Source organism: Melanostigma gelatinosum, assembly GCF_949748355.1.
Source record: "Melanostigma gelatinosum genome assembly, chromosome: 13".
NCBI lineage: Eukaryota > Metazoa > Chordata > Actinopteri > Perciformes > Zoarcidae > Melanostigma > Melanostigma gelatinosum.
The window spans coordinates 3095424-3118343 of NC_136646.1; the positions used below are offsets into that span (position 1 = coordinate 3095424).

The window sequence follows — 22920 nt, forward strand, 5'->3', positions numbered from 1 at the left end:
AGAGAGAGCGAGAAGAAAGAATGAGTGAGAGAGAGAGAGAAGAAAGAGAGAGAGCGAGAAGAAAGAATGAGTGAGAGAGAGAGCAAGAAGAAATAATGAGTGAGAGAGAGCGCGAGAAGAAAGAATGAGTGAGAGAGAGAGAGAAGAAAGAATGAGTGAGTGAGAGAGAGAGAAGAAAGAATGAGTGAGTGAGAGAGAAAAGAAAGAATGAGTGAGAGAGTGAGATAAGAAAGAATGAGTGAGAGAGAGAAGAAAGAATGAGTGAGAGAGAGAGCGCGAGAAGAAAGAATGAGTGAGAGAGAGAGAAGAAAGAATGAGTGAGTGAGAGAGACAGAAAAGAAAGAATGAGTGAGTGAGAGCGAGAGAGAGAGAGAGAAGAAAGAATGAGTGAGAGAGTGAGAGAGAGAGAGAAGAAAGAATGAGTGAGTGAGTGAGAGAAGAAAGAATTAGTGAGAGAGAGAGAGAAGAAAGAGAGAGCGAGAAGAAAGAATGAGTGAGAGAGCGAGAAGAAAGAATGAGTGAGAGAGAGAGCGCGAGAAGAAAGAATGAGTGAGAGAGAGAGAAGAAAGAATGAGTGAGTGAGAGAGACAGAAAAGAAAGAATGAGTGAGTGAGAGCGAGAGAGAGAGAGAAGAAAGAATGAGTGAGTGAGAGAAGAAAGAATTAGTGAGAGAGAGAGAAGAAAGAATGAGTGAGCGAGAGAGAGAAGAAAGAATGAGTGAGAGAGAGAAAGAGAGAGAGAGCAAGAAGAAAGAATGAGTGTGAGAGAACGAGAGAGACAGCGAGAAGAAAGAATGAGTGAGAGAGAGAGAGAGAGGAAAGAATTAGTGAGAGATAGAGAGAGAGAGAGAGAGAGAGAGAGAGGAACCCGTCTCCTCCACCCTCGCCTCCTGGCCCACACTTGTCTCCTCCATCCTCGCCTCCCGAGCTCCACTTGTTCCCTCTTGTCCGTCCTGCTTGTCCCCTCTGCCCTCCTCCTCAGTGCCTTTCTGGTTCTGGTCTTCATGAGACCCGTTTTTCCCGGGACACTCTCTGCTCATATGCCCTTCTTTCCCACAGCTGTAACATTTAAAATCATCAGTCTTCGCAAAAATGACAGTCAAAGTCCTCTACAGTGATTTTGAACACGAGGTTTACCTCCCTGCTCCTGTTGCTGGGGATCATGAGGACATGTCTCCTGTGAGACACTACGTGTTTTAACAGCGGGGACTTAAAACCAGAGGACATTCTCCTAACCGGAGACACCACCTTCCCGTGTTTGGCCAGCTCTCTGATGATGTCATCGTTCCTAATGAAGAATGCTTAACAGCATTCCAACAATTAAAACATGAACATGGTGGTGTTCATAAGGGAAGCTGCTGCAGGACGTTGTTCTTGTCACTGCCTTAGCAACGCCTCCTGATTGATCCAGGTGCCTGGATCAATCAGTATCGAACCTCTGTGAGCATCACGCCCAGTCAATGAAGCTGCTTAAAAAGGAAGGACAATGCAAAGAAATAAAGAATACAGTACACTGCAAGTAAAAAGTGTTTTTCACAGCGATCTGCAATAAGGAAACTGTAACTCTAACAAGTGAAACTATCTCACTGAGATAACATTGTATTCTCTACCAGATTCAGAACAAAATAAATCGCCACTACCAAAAGTCAAAACATCCCTCTCGAACTGATCAACAGTTACTTTAATAAAATAATCTACACAGCTTGTATTCTGACCATGTAAAAACAGTAAAAACAATAACCCCTGGTGAAGGTCCTTTCTGTCACCTAAATCCCAGATTGACATGAATCAAAGTGGCTTCTGGAATCTTGTCACAGTCCAGATGAGACTCTGTAGTAAGGTCCATCCGCCTCTCTTCACTTTGATGTCATTATCCAGAGCTCAGTGTTGACCAGTGGTTGGTTGAAACAAAACAAAAAGACGCCTGGAATCCGTCTCAGTCGTATTCTAGTGGCTCCTCCAAATGTACCGCATTCTCCTAAAGAAGAAGGTTGTGTGATAAGCATGAACAAAGTCAAATAAAGCTCAACATATATTTTTGACAACTTACATCTCAAAACTGTGGTGAAAAGTAGATTCGTGGTCTCATTTAGACACTTGTTAGCAACAGCCTTTCACAAGTATTTTGTCGGAGAACAAAACGTTCAAATCTTTTCAGCTTGTGTTAACCACAGACCTCATTTCAGGCATCTAACCAAAAACACATACAAATACTTGAGGGAACCTGAAGTGCAAAAATGCTGACTTATGACTGGGTCTTAGGACTCATTCCTGCAGCACTCTGGTGTTCTTATATACTTTTCTAGGTTTGTGTAACTTTGCCACTAGAAATAGGTCTCTTAGTGTATAGAGCTCAAGCAGGTTCCTGTGGTTGGCTGGAGCGAGGCCATCAGGAACCTCTGCTGTAGGACAGAAAGGGAGCTAAAGCACGTGTGGTAGCACTTAAAACTTGAATTTTATGTGAACATTCTGCACTCCTACACTCACTATATAAAGATGGGTCTGCGTTCTTTAAGGGTAGACCCTGAGTGTATTTATCAGCATTGGTCAACAGTGAGACTTGATTTAAGTGCCATATTCTTCATCTGATCTAAAATGAACGAATCTCCTCTTATAAAATCTAAAGGGTCCCATATTTCCTTGAATAAATCTTGTTTGTTTTACGGCATGTATGTAATGTTCTCTAATACCACACATGAAGCCATCGCCGTAATCTACTTATCAATGGGGTTTTTTATGCAAGTTTCCACTCATTACATGCATTGTGTCTTTTCCAAATAAACTTCCAACTGGGTTTACCTCGGTTGGAAGTTTACTTGGTTCGGTTTAGGAAAACATCAAGGTGTTTGCGGGTGTTTGCATAAAATTAGTAAGTTTCTAGTTAGTTGTTAGTTAAGTTCGTAAGTTACGCAAAAAAACTTTGGTAAAACAAGTTAACGTCAATTTAGTTTCATATGGGACACTAACATCAGTGAAAGTCTTGTGTTTGTTTGACCCATCCATCCACCCGGACCTCCTTCCTACACAAACACTGTTCATGTGAATTACAGAGCACATCCCAGTACGTTATTGTGAAGCTGCCCTGCAGAGACACATTGGTCTCCTGTGACTATCTCCTTGTGAGGACTTGTAGGACTGTAGGATTGTGGTCCTACAAGTCCCAGGCTGCTGCTGGATATACATACCCTTATACAAGGGAAGAAGGTGGATCAGGTCGTGATCTGGTCTTCCAAATGGAGGGAGGGCTATATCCTGACTGGAAACATTACGAATTGGCATGGGCTGTGCACAGCATAGGAGAGGAGGCTCTACAGTGGGCCCTTAAACCCCCCCCAGAACATCACTGGTACCCATCTACTGAGCATCATTTCTTAATTGACCCTGTGCCGCTAAACCACCATTGACCATTTAGTGGAGACTTAGCCCTAGCATCATAATAGCGCCACCTATGCTTCCCTTTACCGACCTCCAGGTCCTGCAGGTCAGTTTTTATCAAAATTCACAGACTTTTTGACCTCTATCATCAAGCTAGACAAAGTGCTTCTGGTTGGTGATTTTAATCTGCATGTCAATGATACCACAGACTGTATTGCTACTGAGTTCCTCAATATTACTGAATCTTTTAATTTCACACAACATGTTTCTGGCGCCACTCACAGGGGTGGTCACACCTTGGACCTTGTGTTTTCTCTGGGTCTTGATATTGATAATACCCGTTGTGAGGACCTATTGATCAGTGACCATAAATGTATTTTCTTTGATCTTTCTGTCAACCCCCCTTTCTGTCAACCCCCCCTTTCTGACCCCTTGTGTCTGAAACAAACATTCCACTCACGCATTATTACTCAGAGTACAGCTGATCATTTCTCTATGCACTTCTGCTGTGACTTTTACACAAATCTCAATGATGTTGAACACTTGATACAGTCATTTAATGAACATTGCACCACTTTGCTGGATAAAGTGGCACCTCTTAAGGAAAGGACCAGGGCTGCCTATAACACTACTCCGTGGATGACAGACGCTGTGTGCAGCGTGAGACAGAAGTGTCGCAGGGCAGAGCGGCTCTGGAAAGCTACTGGGCTAGAAGTGCATCGTTTATATCTCAAAGACTTCAGAGTTTCTTTTAATACTACAGTAAAGGAAGCTAGAACTGCTTATTTTGCCAACCTAATCTCTTCTTCAAAGAGAAATCCCAAGATTCAGTTTGACACAATTAGAGGAATTGTTTCACCACCTGTCTCCACTTTACCATGCTATTCTGTTGACGATTGCAACAAATTCCTGATCTATTTTAATGATAAGGTAACAGGTATTAGGTCTGGCATTCAGCCTGGGATCTGTTCGTCTACTTGTAGCTCCTCGCAATCTCCTGCTGTCCTGGACTCTTTCCAGCCTATCAGCCTTCAAGACCTGATGGACTTAATTACCAAAACAAAGCCATCAACTTGCCCTCTGGATATAATTCCATCCTCTCTATTTAAGAAAGTTCTGCTAACTATTGGCCCTGTAGTAACATCTATTGTCAATTCCTCATTGTCTACAGGAATTGTCCCTTCCTATTTCAAACATGCCACTATCCAGCCCATATTAAAGAAACCTAACTTAGATCCAGCTTTGCCCATGAACTACAGGCCCATATCAAAACTGCCTTTCCTGTCCAAAATTTTAGAGAAAGTGGTGGCCAAACAACTTACTGCTGCACTGGAGAGGCACAATATGTACGACAAGTTCCAGTCTGGGTTTCGTAAGCAACACTCTCCTGAAACCGCTCTCCCGAGGGTTTCAAATGACATTCTCATGTGTGCTGATGCAGGTGACTGCTCTGTGTTAGTTCTTCTGGATCTCAGTTCTGCATTTGACACTATAGACCATGACATCCTGATTAAGAGGCTTCGTGATTGGGTGGGCATATCTGGCATAGCGTTAGACTGGTTTACATCTTACCTCAGTGACAGAAGTTTCAATGTCTCTGTGGGTGATTTTGTGTCTGTTACCTCTCCACTTTCTTGTGGTGTACCGCAGGGCTCGGTTCTGGGGCCTTTGTTATTTTCCCTTTATCTGTTACCTTTGGGACCAATCATAAAAAGCTATAATGTGTCCTATCACTTATATGCAGACGACATCCAACTTCATCTGTCATTTAAACCCAGCGAGGCATTCACATTAACTCGGCTCCTGGACTGTGTCAATGCCATCAGAGACTGGACGGCAGAAAACTGCTTGCAACTCAGTGACTCTAAGACGGAGGTCCTAGTTATTGCTCCAGAGGAGTTTGTCCCCATGATCAGGCAGATTATTAGTCCTCTCTCCTCTGCTTCCCATTGCAACTTGCGCAATCTTGGGATTTTCTTTGATCGCTCCATGTCATTTGACCAACATGTTAAGCAGCTGTCCAGGTCATGTTTCTTCCATCTAAGAAATATCAGTAAACTAAGATCTGTATTATCAACACCTGAATTAGAAATGATCATACACACATTTATCTCTTCACGCATTGACTACTGCAACTCACTTTTTACATCACTTAGTGCATCTGCTCTTAACCGTCTGCAGGTCATCCAAAATGCTGCCGCCAGATTACTCACCAGGACAAATCGACGGTCTCACATCACCCCCGTACTCCGATCTCTCCACTGGCTTCCTGTAGCATCTCGGATACACTTTAAAATTCTCACCATCACTTACAGAGCACTTCACGGTCAGGCTCCGACTTATGTAGCTGATCTACTTCGCCCCTATTCACCCGCCCGCACTCTCAGGTCAAACGCTCTAGGTCTTCTGTCAGTCCCACGCACACGATTTAAGAGCCGTGGTGACCGAGCCTTTGAGGCAGTGGCCCCGAGGCTCTGGAATGCTCTGCCTGCAACGCTGCGCCTCGCAGATACTGTGGATACTTTTAAAAGCCAGCTCAAAACCCACCTGTTTAGGCTGGCGTTTGTGTAAAAGTAAACTCATGTCCTAGACCTGCTCTTAAAATATGTTTTACATTTTTATTTTATTTTTATTATATTTTTATTTTATTCTTTAACATTTTTTATTCACTCTGTGTAGATAATTTATTGACCCTAGGGTCACATTGTGTTTTTTATGCTTTTAAATGTCTGCTCTGTTAAGCACTTTGTGATAGTACTGTCTAAAATTCATTCATTCATTCCCTCACTTCCCTGGAAGGCTTTTAATGTGGGAAATGTCCCACCCTTAGTCTTTCATGCAGGCCAGGGCAATTACTTGATGTTCGGTCCTTATGTGAATACTGGTCTCTTTATGAGAGATCTTCAATGGAATGATGGAAGATAAAAATGTTCTCATCTATCACTCACCCATCCTCCTTGGCTCTTGACCCAGGGGGCAAAGCTCTCCATATAGCACTCTGCATAGCCTTGCATGCGCTGGGCTCCTGTGGCTGTAACTATCCGCCGTGAAACCTCCATGGTGACAGCCATGCGGCGCAGCGTTGGACTAGCTGTTGGCAGCTGGACAGGTGCCCCGGATACCAGGCTGCTGCCGAAAGTGTCTAAAAGCTTGGAAAACGATGCATAGGAAAGTCGGGCCAGGCTGGAGCGTAGGAAGGGGTCCGACTCGATCTGTCAAAAGATTGCATTATGTAGTGTCAGTTTACACATGCATGCAGATGAACGTACATGTAAGGAAGCTGCTTGTCTTCATGTCTCGTTGCTGTTTCTATCAAGTCTAAGGCACGCGTAGGTTATCATGCTAGCTAGAAAAGTATAACTGCTGAGCAACACTATTGTGTGAAACACCACAGAGCAGCCCAAGTTGACTGCAGTTTAATGATGTTAAATGAGTCTAAAATCCCCTAAATGTAAAGTCTACTCTCAACACAAAGGGCTGCCAATATTTGACAAATGGATAATAATGCACTTTGTGATGAACCTACCTTAACGTTGATTGAATCTCCCTCCAAAGACAGCACCTGAGCAAGCTGCTGCACCACTGCATCTTTCTCACAAACTGCTAAAAGAAAAGATGCAACACTTTCACAGTCAAAGTAGGTCCTGAGGCTCTCAGTCTGTGTCTATAGCCTGGGCTAGTTCAGACTATAAAAAGGTCCACGACAGCGACCAGTGAGAAGACGAAATACAAACAAGGAAAGGCCAGTTTGGATAATAGATCCATGACCATGAGTGTAGTTATTTAGATGGAAACGCTGTCCCCGACTGGTTCATAATGCATTATAAGCTAAGCTTTAAATAGTGCAAGGAACACATGTTTATCCACATCCATACATTGTGTTGTTATTGTCAAGGCATAATCTGTAACTCTGAAAACATTTAATATGTAGTGATTTTGATAGTTACTTTTGAGAAGGATGTTTTTTTTAACATGTTTTACACTAAATGTTTAGACCATGCCTTTAGTGATGTTGTTGTGTAGTATGCATATATTTAGTGTCCTCACATAAATCTTTATTTATTTAATCTTTGTACACTGTATTTTTCCAATAAAGTCAAAACCTGGATGCGGTGGGGATTGCTTACTGGAACCGTGTAAGCTCACTGTCTGGGCTATGAAGGCAAACACATGCTGAGGGTAGTGAGAGTGTTAAAGTCCAAGTGAAACGGAAGTCAGAAGGTCTTTAGCTTCTGTTACAGTTTCTGATGTTTGATGAGTCATCCTGCTCTCAGGAGCTAAACATAACCCAATCAAATGAGCAGGGAGCTCGGCCGCATGGAGGGAGGTCGTTCATCAGAGTAGAGCTTTCCTTCCACCTCTCCTTCGTCCTCCACCTCTCCCTCGTTCTCCTCCTCTCCCTCGTCCTCCACCTCCTCCTCTCCCTCATCCTCCACCTCCTCCTCTCCCTCCTCCTCTCCCTCATCCTCCACCTCCTCCTCCTCCTCCTCTCCCTCGTCCTCCACCTCCTCCTCTCCCTCGTCCTCCACCTCCTCCTCTCCCTCGTCCTCCACCTCCTCTCCCTTGTCGTCCTCCTCCTCCTCCTCTCCCTCGTCCTCCACCTCCACCTCCTCCTCGTCCTCCACCTCCACCTCCTCCTCTCCCTCGTCCTCCACCTCCTCCTCCTCCTCCTCTCCCTCGTCCTCCACCTCCTCCTCTCCCTCGTCCTCCACCTCCTCCTCTCCCTCGTCCTCCACCTCCTCTCCCTTGTCGTCCTCCTCCTCCTCCTCTCCCTCGTCCTCCACCTCCTCCTCTCCCTCGTCCTCCACCTCCACCTCCTCTCCCTCGTCGTCCTCCTCCTCCTCCACCTCTCCCTCGTCCTCCTCCTCTCCCTCGTCCTCCTCCTCCTCCTCTCCCTCGTCCTCCTCTCCCTCATCCTCCACCTCCTCCTCTCCCTCCTCCTCCTCCTCCTCTCCCTCGTCCTCCACCTCCTCTCCTTCGTCCTCCACCTCCTCCACCTCTCCCTCGTCCTCCTCCTCTCCCTCCTCCTCCTCCTCTCCCTCATCCTCCACCTCCACCTCCTCCTCCTCTCCCTCCTCCTCCTCTCCCTCGTCCTCCTCCTCTCCCGCCTCCTCCTCCTCCTCCTCTCCCTCATCCTCCACCTCCTCCTCCTCCTCCTCCTCTCCCTCCTCCTCCTCCACCTCCTCCTCCTCCTCTCCTTCGTCGTCCACCTCCTCCACCTCTCCCTCGTCCTCCTCCTCTCCCTCGTCCTCCTCCTCCTCTCCCTCGTCCTCCTCCTCTCCCTCGTCCTCCTCCTCTCCCTCGTCCTCCTCCTCTCCCTCCTCCTCCTCCTCCTCTCCCTCATCCTCCACCTCCTCCTCCATCCTCCTCCTCTCCCTCGTCCTCCTCCTCTCCCTCTCCCTGGTCCTCGTCCTCTCCCTCGTCCTCCTCTCCCTCGTCCTCCTCCTCTCCCTCATCCTCCTCCTCCTCCTCCTCTCCCTCCTCCTCCTCCTCCTCTCCCTCCTCCTCCTCCTCCTCTCCCTCATCCTCCACCTCCTCCCCCTCGTCCTCCACCTCCTCCTCTCCCTCGTCCTCCTCCTCTCCCTCGTCCTCTCCCTCTCCCTGGTCCTCGTCCTCTCCCTCGTCCTCCTCTCCCTCGTCCTCCTCCTCTCCCTCATCCTCCTCCTCCTCTCCCTCCTCCTCCTCCTCCTCTCCCTCCTCCTCCTCCTCCTCTCCCTCATCCTCCACCTCCTCTCCCTCGTCGTCCTCCTCCTCCACCTCTCCCTCGTCCTCCTCCTCTCCCTCGTCCTCCTCCTCCTCCTCTCCCTCGTCCTCCTCCTCCTCCTCCTCCTCCTCCTCTCCCTCCTCCTCCTCCTCTCCCTCATCCTCTACCTCCACCTCCTCCTCCTCTCCCTCGTCCTCCTCCTCTCCCTCCTCCTCTTCCTCCTCTCCCTCGTCCTCCTCCTCCTCTCCCTCATCCTCCACCTCCTCCTCCTCCTCTCCCTCCTCCTCCTCCTCCTCTCCCTCGTCCTCCACCTCCTCCTCCTCCTCTCCTTCGTCCTCCACCTCCTCCACCTCTCCCTCGTCCTCCTCCTCTCCCTCATCCTCCTCCTCTCCCTCATCCTCCTCCTCTCCCTCCTCCTCCTCTCCCTCCTCCTCCTCCTCTCCTCATCCTCCACCTCCTCCTCTCCCTCCTCCTCCTCCTCTCCCTCCTCCTCCTCCTCTCCCTCCTCCTCCTCTCCCTCCTCCTCCACCTCCTCCTCCTCTCCCTCCTCCTCCTCCTCTCCCTCGTCCTCCTCCTCCTCCTCTCCCTCGTCCTCCTCCTCCTCCTCTCCCTCCTCCTCCTCTCCCTCATCCTCCTCCTCCTCCTCCTCTCCCTCCTCCTCTTCGTCCTCCTCCTCTCCTCCTCCTCCTCCTCCTCCTCTCCCTCCTCCTCCTCCTCTCCCTCATCCTCTACCTCCACCTCCTCCTCCTCCTCCTCTCCCTCCTCCTCCTCTCCCTCGTCCTCGTCCTCCTCCTCCTCCTCCTCCTCTCCCTCCTCCACCTCCTCTCCCTCCTCCTCCTCCTCCTCTCCCTCGTCCTCCACCTCCTCCTCCTCTCCCTCGTCCTCCACCTCCACCTCCTCTCCCTCGTCATCCTCCTCCTCCACCTCTCCCTCGTCCTCCTCCTCTCCCTCGTCCTCCTCCTCCTCTCCCTCCTCCTCCTCCTCCTCTCCCTCCTCCTCCTCCTCCTCCTCTCCCTCATCCTCCACCTCTCCCTCCTCCTCCTCCTCCTCTCCCTCGTCCTCCACCTCCTCCTCCTCCTCTCCTTCGTCCTCCACCTCCTCCACCTCTCCCTCGTCCTCCTCCTCTCCCTCGTCCTCCTCCTCCTCTCCCTCCTCCTCCTCTCCCTCCTCCTCTCCCTCCTCCTCCTCCTCCTCCTCCTCCTCTCCCTCCTCCTCTTCCTCCTCCACCTCCTCCTCTCCCTCCTCCTCCTCCTCCTCTCCCTCGTCCTCCACCTCCTCCTCCTCTCCCTCGTCCTCCACCTCCACCTCCTCTCCCTCGTCATCCTCCTCCTCCACCTCTCCCTCCTCCTCCTCCTCTCCCTCATCCTCCTCCTCCTCTCCCTCGTCCTCCTCCTCTCCCTCGTCCTCCTCCTCTCCCTCTTCTCCTTCGTCCTCCTCCTCTCCTTCGTCCTCCTCCTCTCCTTCGTCCTCCTCCTCTCCTCGTCCTCCTCTCCTCGTCCTCCTCCTCTCCCTCGTCCTCCTCCTCTCCCTCGTCCTCCTCCTCCTCCTCTCCCTCCTCCTCCTCTCCCTCATCCTCCTCCTCCTCCTCTCCCTCCTCCTCCTCCTCCTCCTCTCCCTCCTCCTCCTCCTCGCCCTCCTCCTCTCCCTCCTCCTCCTCTCCCTCATCCTCCTCCTCCTCCTCTCCCTCCTCCTCCTCCTCCTCCTCTCCCTCCTCCTCGTCCTCCTCCTCCTCCTCTCCCTCGTCCTCCTGCTGATCTGACAACAGCTGAGGAAGGTGTGTGTGTGGAGCAAACAGGCAGCTCCGTATCACGCTAAACTCTAACACCGAGCGGTCCAATCAAATGCAAAGGATTTGATTTGAATCTGTCTTGTAAGCGTACGCCCTCAAATATTCTGTTTCACTGTGAAATACGTCACAGTGCAGAAGCTGAAGACGCTCCAACCTCTCCTTCAGTGGGACTTTAAGGCAAAACACATTGCCTTTGCCTTCATTTCCGTATGTCTCAGTGAAGAAAGTGAACACAGGCTCAACTGATATTTATGTGTGAATTTTACTGGACTCAGCAATGATAACTATAACTTCCCTGACTTGGCTAGAACAACACAGCCACTTCTTCAATTGGATTCAAGTGTGTTTGCGTGTGTGTTTGATTACCTGGTGAAGGCTGGGCTGTGGGACTCAGTTTCTTTGTACTGGTAGACCTCTGGGCAATCTTTTCCAGTTTCTCTGCTACTTCATTGTAGAACTCAGGAGGGTGGTCTACAGCAACAAATCATAATTCTACATTAAACAGTGAACTCTTACCACTCTGCTGTAGTCACATCAACAACTATACGTATGTTGACAGCTGTTAGAGTTATCATGTTGCCAGTCAGCTTCATCCTCCCTACATTGGCAGACAGACTACAGACCACACTTACATTTCAACTCAGACTTAGCAGCAAATAAATGGACTCCAGCTCAGGCGTATTGTAATGAAAGAGCTTACTGGGAGAGATGAGGGCCGGGGGGATCTCTATATCTTTATCGAGTGGCAATGTGGAAGGCCTCTGAGGTTGAGTGGCACCCGCCTCTTTCTCCTGTTTCTCTAACTTTCCCCTGAAGAAGTTGGAGAGCCTTTTTCTTAACTTCTTTTGCTTCGTCTTCTTATTCTGCTTCTTCTCGCATTCATCTTCTTCTGATGTAGAGGAGGTGAGTTTGACACCACCCTGTAGAAACAGGTTCTTCTGCTCAATATCACACTGACAACACATGAGAAATATACTCCAAGTATAAAATGCAAGTCCATATATTAGATATACTGTATAAGGTCATGAGGTATGAATACAACATTGATAGATTTTTTTTGTAGAACTCAGGAGGGTGGTCTACAGTATGTATAGTAAAGTATGTATCATGGTAACATGTTTAAAAGAATCTTGATGAAGATGACGAGCAGTGACTGGCTCAGAAGGCACTTTGTCTCCTGTCAACACCAACTGAGCCATACTGGAACAGCTTGTCATGCCTAGTCATATTTACAAGTGGTTCAAAAGTTGTAATGTATGTCCTTTAGTCAGGCATGATTCAAGACTGAGGGATCTTTTCTCTAATCTACCAGGTCTCAAAGTACTTTCTGTTAAACAATTATAATGGGTTTGCTGAATGACCATAAACAACTAGAGGCCATAGGTCACTTTGAGCTGTTCCTCAACAAACAAGAGTCAGAGCTTAAAGCCCCCATCGTCCCCAAGAGGCGGTCATGTTGATGACAATACAAAACTGTCAAACAGTTTTGGGGCTTAAAATGTGTGCAGTGAGGAAGTGGTGTGGAGTTTGTACTGAGGGTGGGGCTAGAGGAAAGGTCATGGGGTGACTTACATCAAAACATTTCATCCCCCAGAGCATGAATGTGATGAAGAAATGTCATCATCTGCTCATTAGAGCATGAGATACAGGTTAATATTTTGGTGTAATCCCATCACATCAGAACATGCTAGTTATCTGGAAACAGGCATGCGCTAGCATACTGATGTACCGGAGGGAACTCACTCATCACTGTAAGCCCATTCAAATGAATTGATTGTGTTATGCTGGTTTAACTGGGCCTTTAGGGGGAAAGAGGACTGCACATGGCTTGTCTGAATGGACAGGGCTCATGCTCTGGGGAGCATTCAATAAATATCATGAAACTGCAGCCACAGTTTTTTATAGAAGTAGAAATCCATGCAGTGGAGAAAAAGTTTGCGCTTCACTAAAACCATTAGTATAGCAACAAAACAAGGACACCTGGTCAGCTGTTGACAAATATCTGTCTCTGGAGACATAAGTGCTGACAGAGACTGACAGACAAATGGACCAACCTTACAGTATCATCGAGCCCCAGCACTAGAGGGCTTCAATCTGAACTCAACAAGCACAATGGGACTTGTTTTATTAGGGTATAGTGCCTAATAAAATGAACATTTCCTTACTTCTGTTTGATCTCTGAGGTGTGACACTCTCGTCTTACTGTCTCTGTCCAATGAACCTTTAGGGTCTTGGGCAGGACGAAGCTGCTTTATCAAGTCCTTGAATCCAGTCTTCTTCTCATCTGCTGAATTGGCGTCTTCGGCTTGAGAATCCAAGCCATTCTGTGCTTTTGCTTGTGGCTTGGAGCTAGCATGGAAAGGATGAGAGTCTGGTGAACAACAGGGCTGGTAGAAGATAGCTTCCATTCAGGGTGCTACAATATGGTCCACGGTGGTCTGAATGGATGTCAGGTTCTGATTTACTGCTACTTTTCTTACTGTGGGAGCACGCTCAAAGCAACAATAAATAATTCAGATGAACTTACTTCTGTATTTTCTTTAGAATATATGTTCATAGTCCACATGTGTGCATTCAATTTCATTCCAGTCTAGCTAAACTGGAATGAAATTGTATTATTGAATTGTATTATCATCACAGGCAACATACTCAGAGTTGATTGGACAGCTTTTGATCTTGAATCAAGACCACTGACTTCACCATGGTCATTGAAATACTCAATTTGATTGATGACAAACTCTCCAAACAATGAGTCATAGTCACATTAAGTTATATTGCACTGGAAACAAGACTATTAAGTTTAATGAACACAGCATCCAGCACCTCCTGCTTTCTGCACAGGGTGTGAAACTATCAAACAAATGGAAAACATGCATATTCACATAATGAATGAGGAAATACAATTGATGTTGTTGTGATTACAAATCATTTTGATCATTTTTTGACATCAGTGTCCAGTCTGAGGTAAAAGGAGATAGGTGTGTTGTTGAGAACAGTGACACAAAAACACACAAGAGCAGAAGCCCAGTTTGTTGAGCTACGTTACCTGTACGTGCTGTGCTCTTTGTAGGCCCCTCCGACTGTGCCTGGCCTCTCTTTCAAGGGGATGGCGAGGGTGCGATGGAGGAAAGCTTGGATCACTAGATGAGTCTCAGCCTTGACCTCCACCAGAGAGATGGAAGAGACGGAGGAGACAGAGGAAGGGCGGTCTGCAGACTCTGACATCACTAACACAAGGTGAAACAAAACGTCCTTTTATTATTCTGATGTTTAAGTGGGAGCCATCCTCAAAATACAAAAAATTACAAGAGTTTTGTACTGGCATTAGTTTTGAACAGAACAATTCATATTTTGTGTTCTATATTCAATTATGCACTATACTAAATGCTTTCCTACTCTACTGGGGGTTTTTTCAGTCAGCATACCAGAAAAAAAACAGAATTCTATGTATTTTGCCAATTTTTACTAAGAGGAAAAAGACTACTGAACAGGTCAACCAAACAGCAACACTGGCAATTAAACTGAACAAACAGACAAAGATTCAATAGCTCCTTTTGTTTTCTGGGGTTTTCCTGGAGCACAATAAAGTAGAGCACAGAGAAAAGTATTTTAAAAGCACATTATTTAGTCAGGCAAACCAATGCTGACAATCACAGTCAGGTTCTATGTATAGAATGGGGGGTGTGGATGCGTTGGGGGTCATAGCTTTTGCGATACAGAAATAAATGAAAGCTATGTGCAGGGTGTTTAGTGAGTAATTAAAGTCATTCATTCTGATTATTGAACAATACATCGTCCCCAGAGGATGTATTGTTCTGACTCTGGACTCAAGTGCCACTGTGAGGTCACATCTTGAAATCTCATGAAATTTGGTACACATAATAATTATCCTCAAGATGAATTCTAATAATAACCCAATTCATGGTAATCCCAGAAACTGTATATAAGTGGAGATTGGTTTGTTGACTGACATTTGACACCTCGAGTTTGGCACTTTGGCCGTCGCCATCTTGTTTTTTTGCAACCAGTAAATGGAAGTGACCATATTTGGACTGCGAAATCCAAATATGGTCATGTAGACTGATGTAGAGACGGCATATACGGCTCTGGTAGCGTCCTGTCAATCACGGTGTAGCCCCGCCCTAAAGCATACCCTGCTTTATGGTCTAAATCAGGCATGTCCAAAGTCCGGCCCGCGGGCCAATCACGGCCCGAGGTCAGATTTTATACGGCCCGCGCCTTCTGTCTTAAAATGCATTATTTATGGCCCGCCAGCACAGTCAAAACGGAATGAATAAATCATACAAATTCAACATGCAATTCCTATTTTTACCTCATGGTGGCAGCACCACTCTGTAACTGTCTGGCTGTTTGAAATTGGCTCTGACCCTTGAACTGTCATGGCTACAGCAAGTAAAAAAAGGAAAGTGGATAACGAGGGCCGCCGCTTCCAGGAGAGGTGGAGATCGCAATATTTTTTTCACCGAAAACCGAAACAACTGTGTCTCCCTAATTTGTCATGAGACTGTTGCCTTGTTTAAGGAATATAATGTAAAGAGACACTACGAGACCAAACGTGCTAATGCTACAACAAGCTATCAGAGAGCGACCGAGCTAGAAAAGTGAAGCAACTCCAAGATAACTTGGCCACACAGCAGCGGTCCCTTTCACATGAAAACATCATCAAAGTAAGCTGCGGAGTGGCCGTGGTAATTGCTAAACATGACAAACCTTTTACGGAATGTGAGGTTATCAAAGACTGTGTTATGAAAATAGCAGAAAACATTTGCCCCGAGAAGAAGACAGAGTTTGCTAATGTTTGCCTGGCTCGTAACACTGAAGAGCTATCATCAGATACGAAGAGACAACTTGATTTTTTTCGTGAGCCTGTTTCATGTGTGTTGAATTTAAATGTTAGACAACTTTTCATCACCCTCACTAAGTCATATTTAAGATTGTCTTGAGGTGAGAATATTGATCGGTTCCTATGTAATTAGCTTTTAGATGGCTTGTTCTTTGTTATCTGACTTTCAAGATGTGAAAGAAAGGCAGAATAGTTGTTGAGATGTGTTCACACATGAATGCTTACATTTGGTTACATTGCTATTTGCTGTCATTGAAAATAAAATGATAAAATAACAATGTATGTATAGGCTACTTGTATTGTTTAAAATAATGTCAGCAGGGACTGTTGGCCCTTGGGCATTTTCACATTATCAAATTTGGCCCTCTTTGAAAAAAGTTTGGACACCCCTGGTCTAAATGGACCATAATTTACTAAATGAACATCATGCTGTATTGAAGACTTGAAACTAGAGATTGAGACCATAAACTCATGTTTACAATGTTTACTGAGGTAATAAATCAAGAGAAGAGAAGTAGAGTCATTTTCTCATAGAATTCTATTCTAACCAGAGGAGTCGCCCCCTGGTGGACATTAGAGAGAATGCAGCTTTAAGGCCCTCCAGCATTGTCACCTGGGTAATCCATTCAATAGTTGATGATATATTTCAGTCTGGAGCAACATGGTGGACTGATCCATCCATCGCTATAGGGCCATGCCACTAGGGCTAAAAAAATGCCTTTATATTGTGAGATTGATTTCAGCTGGAGTCAGTGTCAAGTCTGCACAAATTTCATACCGTACTAAAATAAATAGAAATCAATGAAGTTAAACGAAAACAATCAATAAACTTCAAAAACCTCCAGTGGACAAGTATGAAATATTGGTTCTTGAGGAAATCCACAAAGTGAAAAGCAAAGGGTTGAATTAATAATCAAGCTTCATGAAACATTCTGTCCACAACTAAGTGAAAGTAAACAAACATAAACAAACACACCTTGATAATCCAGTATGTCAACATTCCCTTTAATTGTAGACCTTCTTACCGCGATGTCAGTGTCAGTGATGGCACACATTTAGTAAATAAGATCACCAACAACACTAATAAAACCTGGGCTGCGCAATGTATCCAAAATATTACAGTTTTTATAGCTTGAATATTCTTTTCAGACCTTTTTTTAAGTATTGATTGTGTTATAGCTGCATGAATCAAACAGGAAATAGACTGTGTTGTAAAAGTCCCAGCATTCTTTGAGAAAGCTGTTTGCTTTAAAACCCTGGTGCTTTCATCATTTGTAACTTCAATGGACAATTCAGAACTTAGCTGTTGTGCCACAGATTTGACAGCCGTTTGTAAAATGTTATGGTGCTTAGTACTTATAACTGTAGTATTAGTTACATATGTGTAACTAAAAAAGAACTTGTTGGTGTTTCCTTGTGCTTGCATTTCAGTCACTTAACCTTAAAGATTAATAACAAGTAATAACAATCATAATTCTAAATTGACCTCTCTTGTGTGGCCCACAAGACTATTTCCCTTTTCCCTACTTCCCCCTTCAGCACCCACCGTGAATATTATGTTCAATTCCTGGCAATAGACCCAGATCCGACACACTGGTACTTTAGGTGTAAAGATGAATGAGCATTACTCCTTCGTTTGTATTAAACACCATAATAACTTCATCTCCAGAGAAAGTGTAGCTTATAGAAACCTGTCCTTATTTTCGGACAGACGTTATTTTACGAGAGATGTTCATTGGTCCCATGTAGAGCTGGTGTCATACAGAGAACAGTCCTTCTCGACTAATTCTTTACCAGAATTTTTGACTGCACAAAGTAGTAAAACAAGCTTTAATAGAATGTTAACATTTCATTTATTCTGATTATAAAATGTGTTTTTTTCTGATACTCTGAGATCTCCACTTCAGCACTTACATCCACCAAACTTTCCACTTAAATTCCTATCTATATTCTCCAGTACATTTATCATTCATAGCCTGATTTATACAACATTTTATCCCTTAAAACATCGCCAGTATTATTTATGTCTGTTGACAGTATGTTCTGATTTATGTGATACAAAGAGATATTCCCTCTTTCAAAACCTCTAATATGTCAACAAAATTAAACCAGAATTTGAACCTGGCTTTAACCAACGTTCTGATTTCTGGAAATGTATGCAAATCATCACATATTTAATAAGAATAGGCCTCATTTGCATATTTAAAATAAATTTTCAGAAAATAATTGTGTAAATGTCAGTAATTAACTGGTGATAACTATTAGTTTAAATGTTAACCCTATTTATGAAAAGATTCCAATCATTGTTAAAGCAGCGATAGGTTTCTAGATCAAATCATGTATAGACAGTAGGAGGGAGACTACACACATGGTGTGTGTTCAGAAATCATGGCTCAAAGACAGCTTTTGTTATTCGGGGCAGTTAGGCGAGATAGAAGAGATTAGGGAGGAGGGGGTTGTGTCACTTTTGTTGAATAAAGGGTTCCCTGCAGAGCACTGGGTATAGGAAATGGACTGGAGTATGCTGTGGTGTGGAAGGAAGGAATTGGTGGTTAAAGAAATACATTGGTAGGACTTCAACGCACATAACATGGCAATGGGCAGGGACCGATAATCTGTTATATGAGAGGAGTTTAGTGTGTGTAAATGAACATGGGTTGGCAAGGAGTCTGGACTTGATCTTACATTGTTTTCATATAATATGATGTATGTAGTATGTGACTGGAGAGTACACCAAGATGGATCCGTAGGTAGAGACACTTTATCCATTCTTGTGTCAAATAAACACTGATGCATCAGTGACAGAAGTGGACAGTGTATGGGGAAGACAACTGAGAGGTTTTAGGAAGAGAGTGAATCATCTTAATGGTCGTAAGATCTTCACTAGTGAAACCAAAAGTAGACGCTGAGATTACACTTGCTGACGTTGTTTCTATTGTTACTGAAGTCCTGTTTCAGGATGTTACGTTGTGCAGGTGCGTTACTATTTTGACACAAACCGTGATCTTTTTTCTCATGTTAACCAAGACGTTTCTTTGCCTAAACCTTACCAATCGTTTCACAACTTTAACCACAAGGTATTGTGCATTTCTGCAAGCGTGATACGAGTCTGAAACTTATCCATGAAAGTTACTTTTGCTTTCAAATCAAAGTCTCAGTCTGTAGAGACTCAGTCTCTGCTCTGCACACTCGTATGTCAGGTGCATCCAGTAATCCTTCATTCAAGAGAAGGCACTGACAAGGAATTTGATAATTCTGGGTAATGAGGGAGAGGATGAACCTGCGAAACAAGATGTTAAAAACGAAAACATAGATATCTATATGTTTAACTTCATAATCAAGGACAGGGCATTGTATGGAAGAGAACCAAGAAAGAGCGGCAGCAGGCAACATGGGCTCAGATACAAGGACAAGACATTCACATCCAGCTCAGAATGGAGAAGGTAGGAAACAACAAGGGCAGGTAATAACGAGTAGATTAAGACAGGATACCCTGAATGGTAATTAAGCGTCACAACATAGGGACGCATCCAGCCAGTCAAGAAGAAGAAGAAAAAGGAGGAAGAGGTTACGGGACCGGAACGGGAACCGGTCAGCGAGGACCCGCCATAAGCACCAGGAAATAGCAACACGACTGCGTTCTCTTTCATAACTCACGTGAAGAGTTTCCTACTCAGGACTAACTACCGGTAACAATTACCACCGACGGTGTCAACGACGACTACAATGAATCTCCGGAGGGATTTGTGTGGGAAGACAACACTCTTCAACCTTCACGGAAAGACTTCCTGATAAGTTCACAAACACGTTCCACGCCGCTAAAGAGCGGGTCACATCGTGGCCAGACGGAGGTCAACTCAAATCAAACTTCTTCGTACCTCGTTTGTGTGTTTCGGCGAGTTTCGACCGGACCGCCGCTGTCTTCTGTCCCGTGTGTGTGCGCAGCTCCACGGTTGTGAGCACGGGGAGGGGCGTCACACCGATACCCGGTCCTCTCACAGAGAACACATGATGCATAATGTAGGAATATTAGGAGAGTAGGCCTATGAAGAGGAGGACATTCAAATGCATATGATAAATGAATAAGCGCGGAGCTACTGTGTTTCAATTTCTCCTTTTCTGCCTCTTGTTCAGAGATTCTGTTTTTAAAGAAAAACCTAAAACCACGACTCACTCTTTAAATTCCTTTGACTTATTATGATATGAAGGTTCGATTTATGTTTGAAAAACACAGCTTTTCCGAGTTGTTATGAATATAGTAAGTGTATGATCACCAAACAGTAAAAACAAACTGCATGACATGACATTTACACATTGTTGCTATCGTGAATGAGCTACAATGGGATTGGCCTGATGCCTGGTGTAGTAGAAATAATGCTCCGCTAGATGTCCCTCCAGACCTTTCTGTCTGTTGTGTTGGCCTGCCTGCCATTCACAGGCAAGATGAACAACCTGCAGGCTGATCACAGGCTCAGACTACTCACCCTGGATCACAGGACCCGGTCTGTTCCTGCCCTTAAATACTAAATATTTCTTTCAACAGGTGCAAAAGGACTGACATATATTATATTGGTAAATAGCAGATCAGCACATGCAGATGTGATTACGGGCATGTCTGCTTTCATTAGTGTCTGTGGAGAGAGATCTTTAAAACAGAACCATGTGTCACACTGCTTCATACTGTAAATGTGTCTCCAACATGTGCCTTTATTACATATACAGAACTTTCATCTTAAGCTGTCTCGGAGTATTATGCATCAAGGCCCTGCTGCCAGATGTACTTCAACTTTATTATTATCATGAAGGCTTACAGTCAGATCATTAAATCACAGAATGACCAATCAACAAACAATTGAATAGGCCCATGCTAAATATAAAAAGCCAAATGAAGCACAGAGCAAAGTAAATCAAAGTGCACTTGTTCATGCGGACCATGACATCCTGTCAGTGGATTCAAGAATATGAGAGAGTGAGGCCTCTTTATGGAGGGTCTAATCAGGACCTAGTGTGCTGAAGCAGCTTGCTGCACCAGCTGAGCTTTTGTTTGTCAGACTCAAACCAAGCTGCACATCACGTTTATGTTTTATAACAGAAATGTTTTGGACAATACATGACATAAACCATGCAAAATTAACAAGATTTAACTTTCCACAGCTTTGACTGAATTATGACTGAAATTGTGACTTTGGGAAATGAGGTGCATTATCAAGTGGATGTCTTGTCTGCTCATTGAGTTTACATTGCATGTGTTCTGAACTATTTGCAATAACAACAAGTGACATAAAAGCTGTTACATTTACACTGCACTCAAGACAAGAACATATATAGAGACAATACCTCAGGATTGTAGCAGGATCAATTCACTTTTGGCCGATCACCTACACCCACAGAGTCCTGATGAAGAGTGTTTGATGTGAAACTCTCTCATGAAAAACACGCAAAGATCTTTTGTTTTTTCATTCATTTATTGATTGCATTCTGAATATCCTCTCTGCGTTAATGTTAAATTCATTTTTCACACCATACCATCATGGTGATAGTAAGAGAGAGAGGAAGAGAGAAATCCATCACAAACACCACGCCATCCTCTAACTTTACTAGTACAGTAATGTTTGGACAAAACTTCAAAGAGCATAACAGCAAAGACTCAGCAGGAGATAATACTTCACAGCACCCGCAGTCCTTAGCACAGCCCCCCCCAAACCTGTCCAGTGTCACTGGTACCAAGACACTGGTACAAGGATTGGGAGTGACCAGACCAAGAAAGGCATGAAAGAGGGTAGCACACTAGAAGTATGAGATTACACTAAAACAAGTCATCAAGTCAGTTTCTGAATCCTAAAAATATCTTACTTGTTAAAACTAGTGAAAAAATAGCAAGTTACTTTCAAAATATTTTGGAACTCAGTAATAGGCAAAAGGACTGGTTAACATATTTGTTTTTAATGAAGAATTACATTAAACACAAGATAAATAAAAAAGGAAAACCAATGAGTATACATTTAGTTTATTCCTCTGTTGCGTTGTTGTTTTCATACTTACCTCCTCCAACACAAAGCCATTTCCTCTTTGCAGTGAAGCTCTCTCCAGCTCTCATTCATCTCTTTGGAGCTTTCTCTGCACTCATCGCCAGACTTCTGTCCTCAGCCCCCTCTTGTGCCTGTCTCCCTCCTCCTGCTCCCTCTTTCTATCCTTCTGTGCTGCCCCGTCCCCTCCTCACTCTCTCGCCCCCCAAAATCACTGTTCATCTGGAGCCAATAGGGAGCCAGGCGGCAGGGTGAGGCACTTCCTCTGTGACAGGAAACTAACAACAAACACCCAGAAACTACGGGGAGATAAAGAGATGCAGATGTTTAATTCTAGAGGTCAGGATAAGGTGAATACTTAACATCTGTTATGTTTATTGATCTTAAAAACGAGAACTCACTTTAATTAGCCATATTTACGTCACTGTACTGTATGATTAGTGTCAAGTCTCACTGATACATCATTTAGTTTGTCAGTCAGTGTGTGGAACTGGTTACTGATAAGCACTCACATCTCTTGTATTGAGGACCATGCTCCATTCTGTCCTCAGGTATTAGTTCATCTTACAGGTTAACAGATCACATATCAGGCAAAGGCTGACGAGCAAACTCCCTGCTGCCAACTCTGTATTAAAGGATGAGTTCACTTTTTTTTTGTCTGTTTTAAATCCATTTATACTTTACGCATGTAAAGTATAAATGGACTTAGTCAGCGTGACTTAAATGTTGCCATCCTGGAGATCAGAAATGTTGTCTCCCCCTCTGGCAGTGAGAGTAATAACACGGACAATGACGGGTGCCTTCATAAGAGCCCCCTCTGTCTTCAAGCTTTCCTGTGTGATTTTCTTTCGTCTTCACTCCAGAACCTTTTCGAAGAAAAGTTGTCTGAGTATTTTCCACCATAGCTTCTGCCATCCTCTCAGCTGCTGCACTGTCGCTAGTCTCTCATCCCTTCCTGTCCCGGTTACTCTGGCTGGTGGACGGAAAATGCATCACTTTTGATGTGCCAGCGCGGGAAAAGTTGCCGCAGACACCATAACTCAGACGTACTGCAAAATACTGTATGCTTCGTCATCATTGTGTGAACTAATGTGACAAGGGCTTGGATGTGATGGATGTACATTTGTATGGTAAAGTTCTGCATTGCAGCTTTAATAACAATA

The 22920-nt window shown here is 44.8% G+C and overlaps 1 protein-coding gene across 1 annotated transcript; it reads right to left on the bottom strand.

Annotated features, from left to right (window-relative positions):
• Nucleotides 1-1733: 1733 nt before the first annotated feature.
• On the bottom strand, nucleotides 1734-19670 carry bcl2l12 (BCL2 like 12). The gene is made up of 8 exons (XM_079281145.1): nucleotides 19610-19670; nucleotides 13914-14094; nucleotides 13033-13216; nucleotides 11568-11787; nucleotides 11234-11338; nucleotides 6901-6977; nucleotides 6323-6586; nucleotides 1734-1977 (listed from the first exon to the last, which is right to left on the bottom strand). Exons 2-8 carry the CDS (start codon nucleotides 14090-14092, stop codon nucleotides 1936-1938), a joined length of 1071 nt encoding a protein of 356 aa, XP_079137271.1. The 5' UTR covers nucleotides 14093-14094; nucleotides 19610-19670; the 3' UTR covers nucleotides 1734-1935.
• Nucleotides 19671-22920: the final 3250 nt, after the last annotated feature.

Bases quoted from the DNA above. Each gene is read 5' to 3' on its own strand.
- bcl2l12 (XM_079281145.1), bottom strand. From the start codon at position 14,092: ATGTCAGAGTCTGCAGACCGCCCTTCCTCTGTCTCCTCCGTCTCTTCC. The intron at 6,978-11,233 runs GTAATCAAACAC...CTTTTCTTTTAG, and splicing joins CACAGCCCAGCCTTCACCAG to CAGTTTGTGAGAAAGATGCA. The intron at 1,978-6,322 runs GTGAGTGATAGA...CTTCTTCTTTAG, and splicing joins TCAAGAGCCAAGGAGGATGG to GAGAATGCGGTACATTTGGA.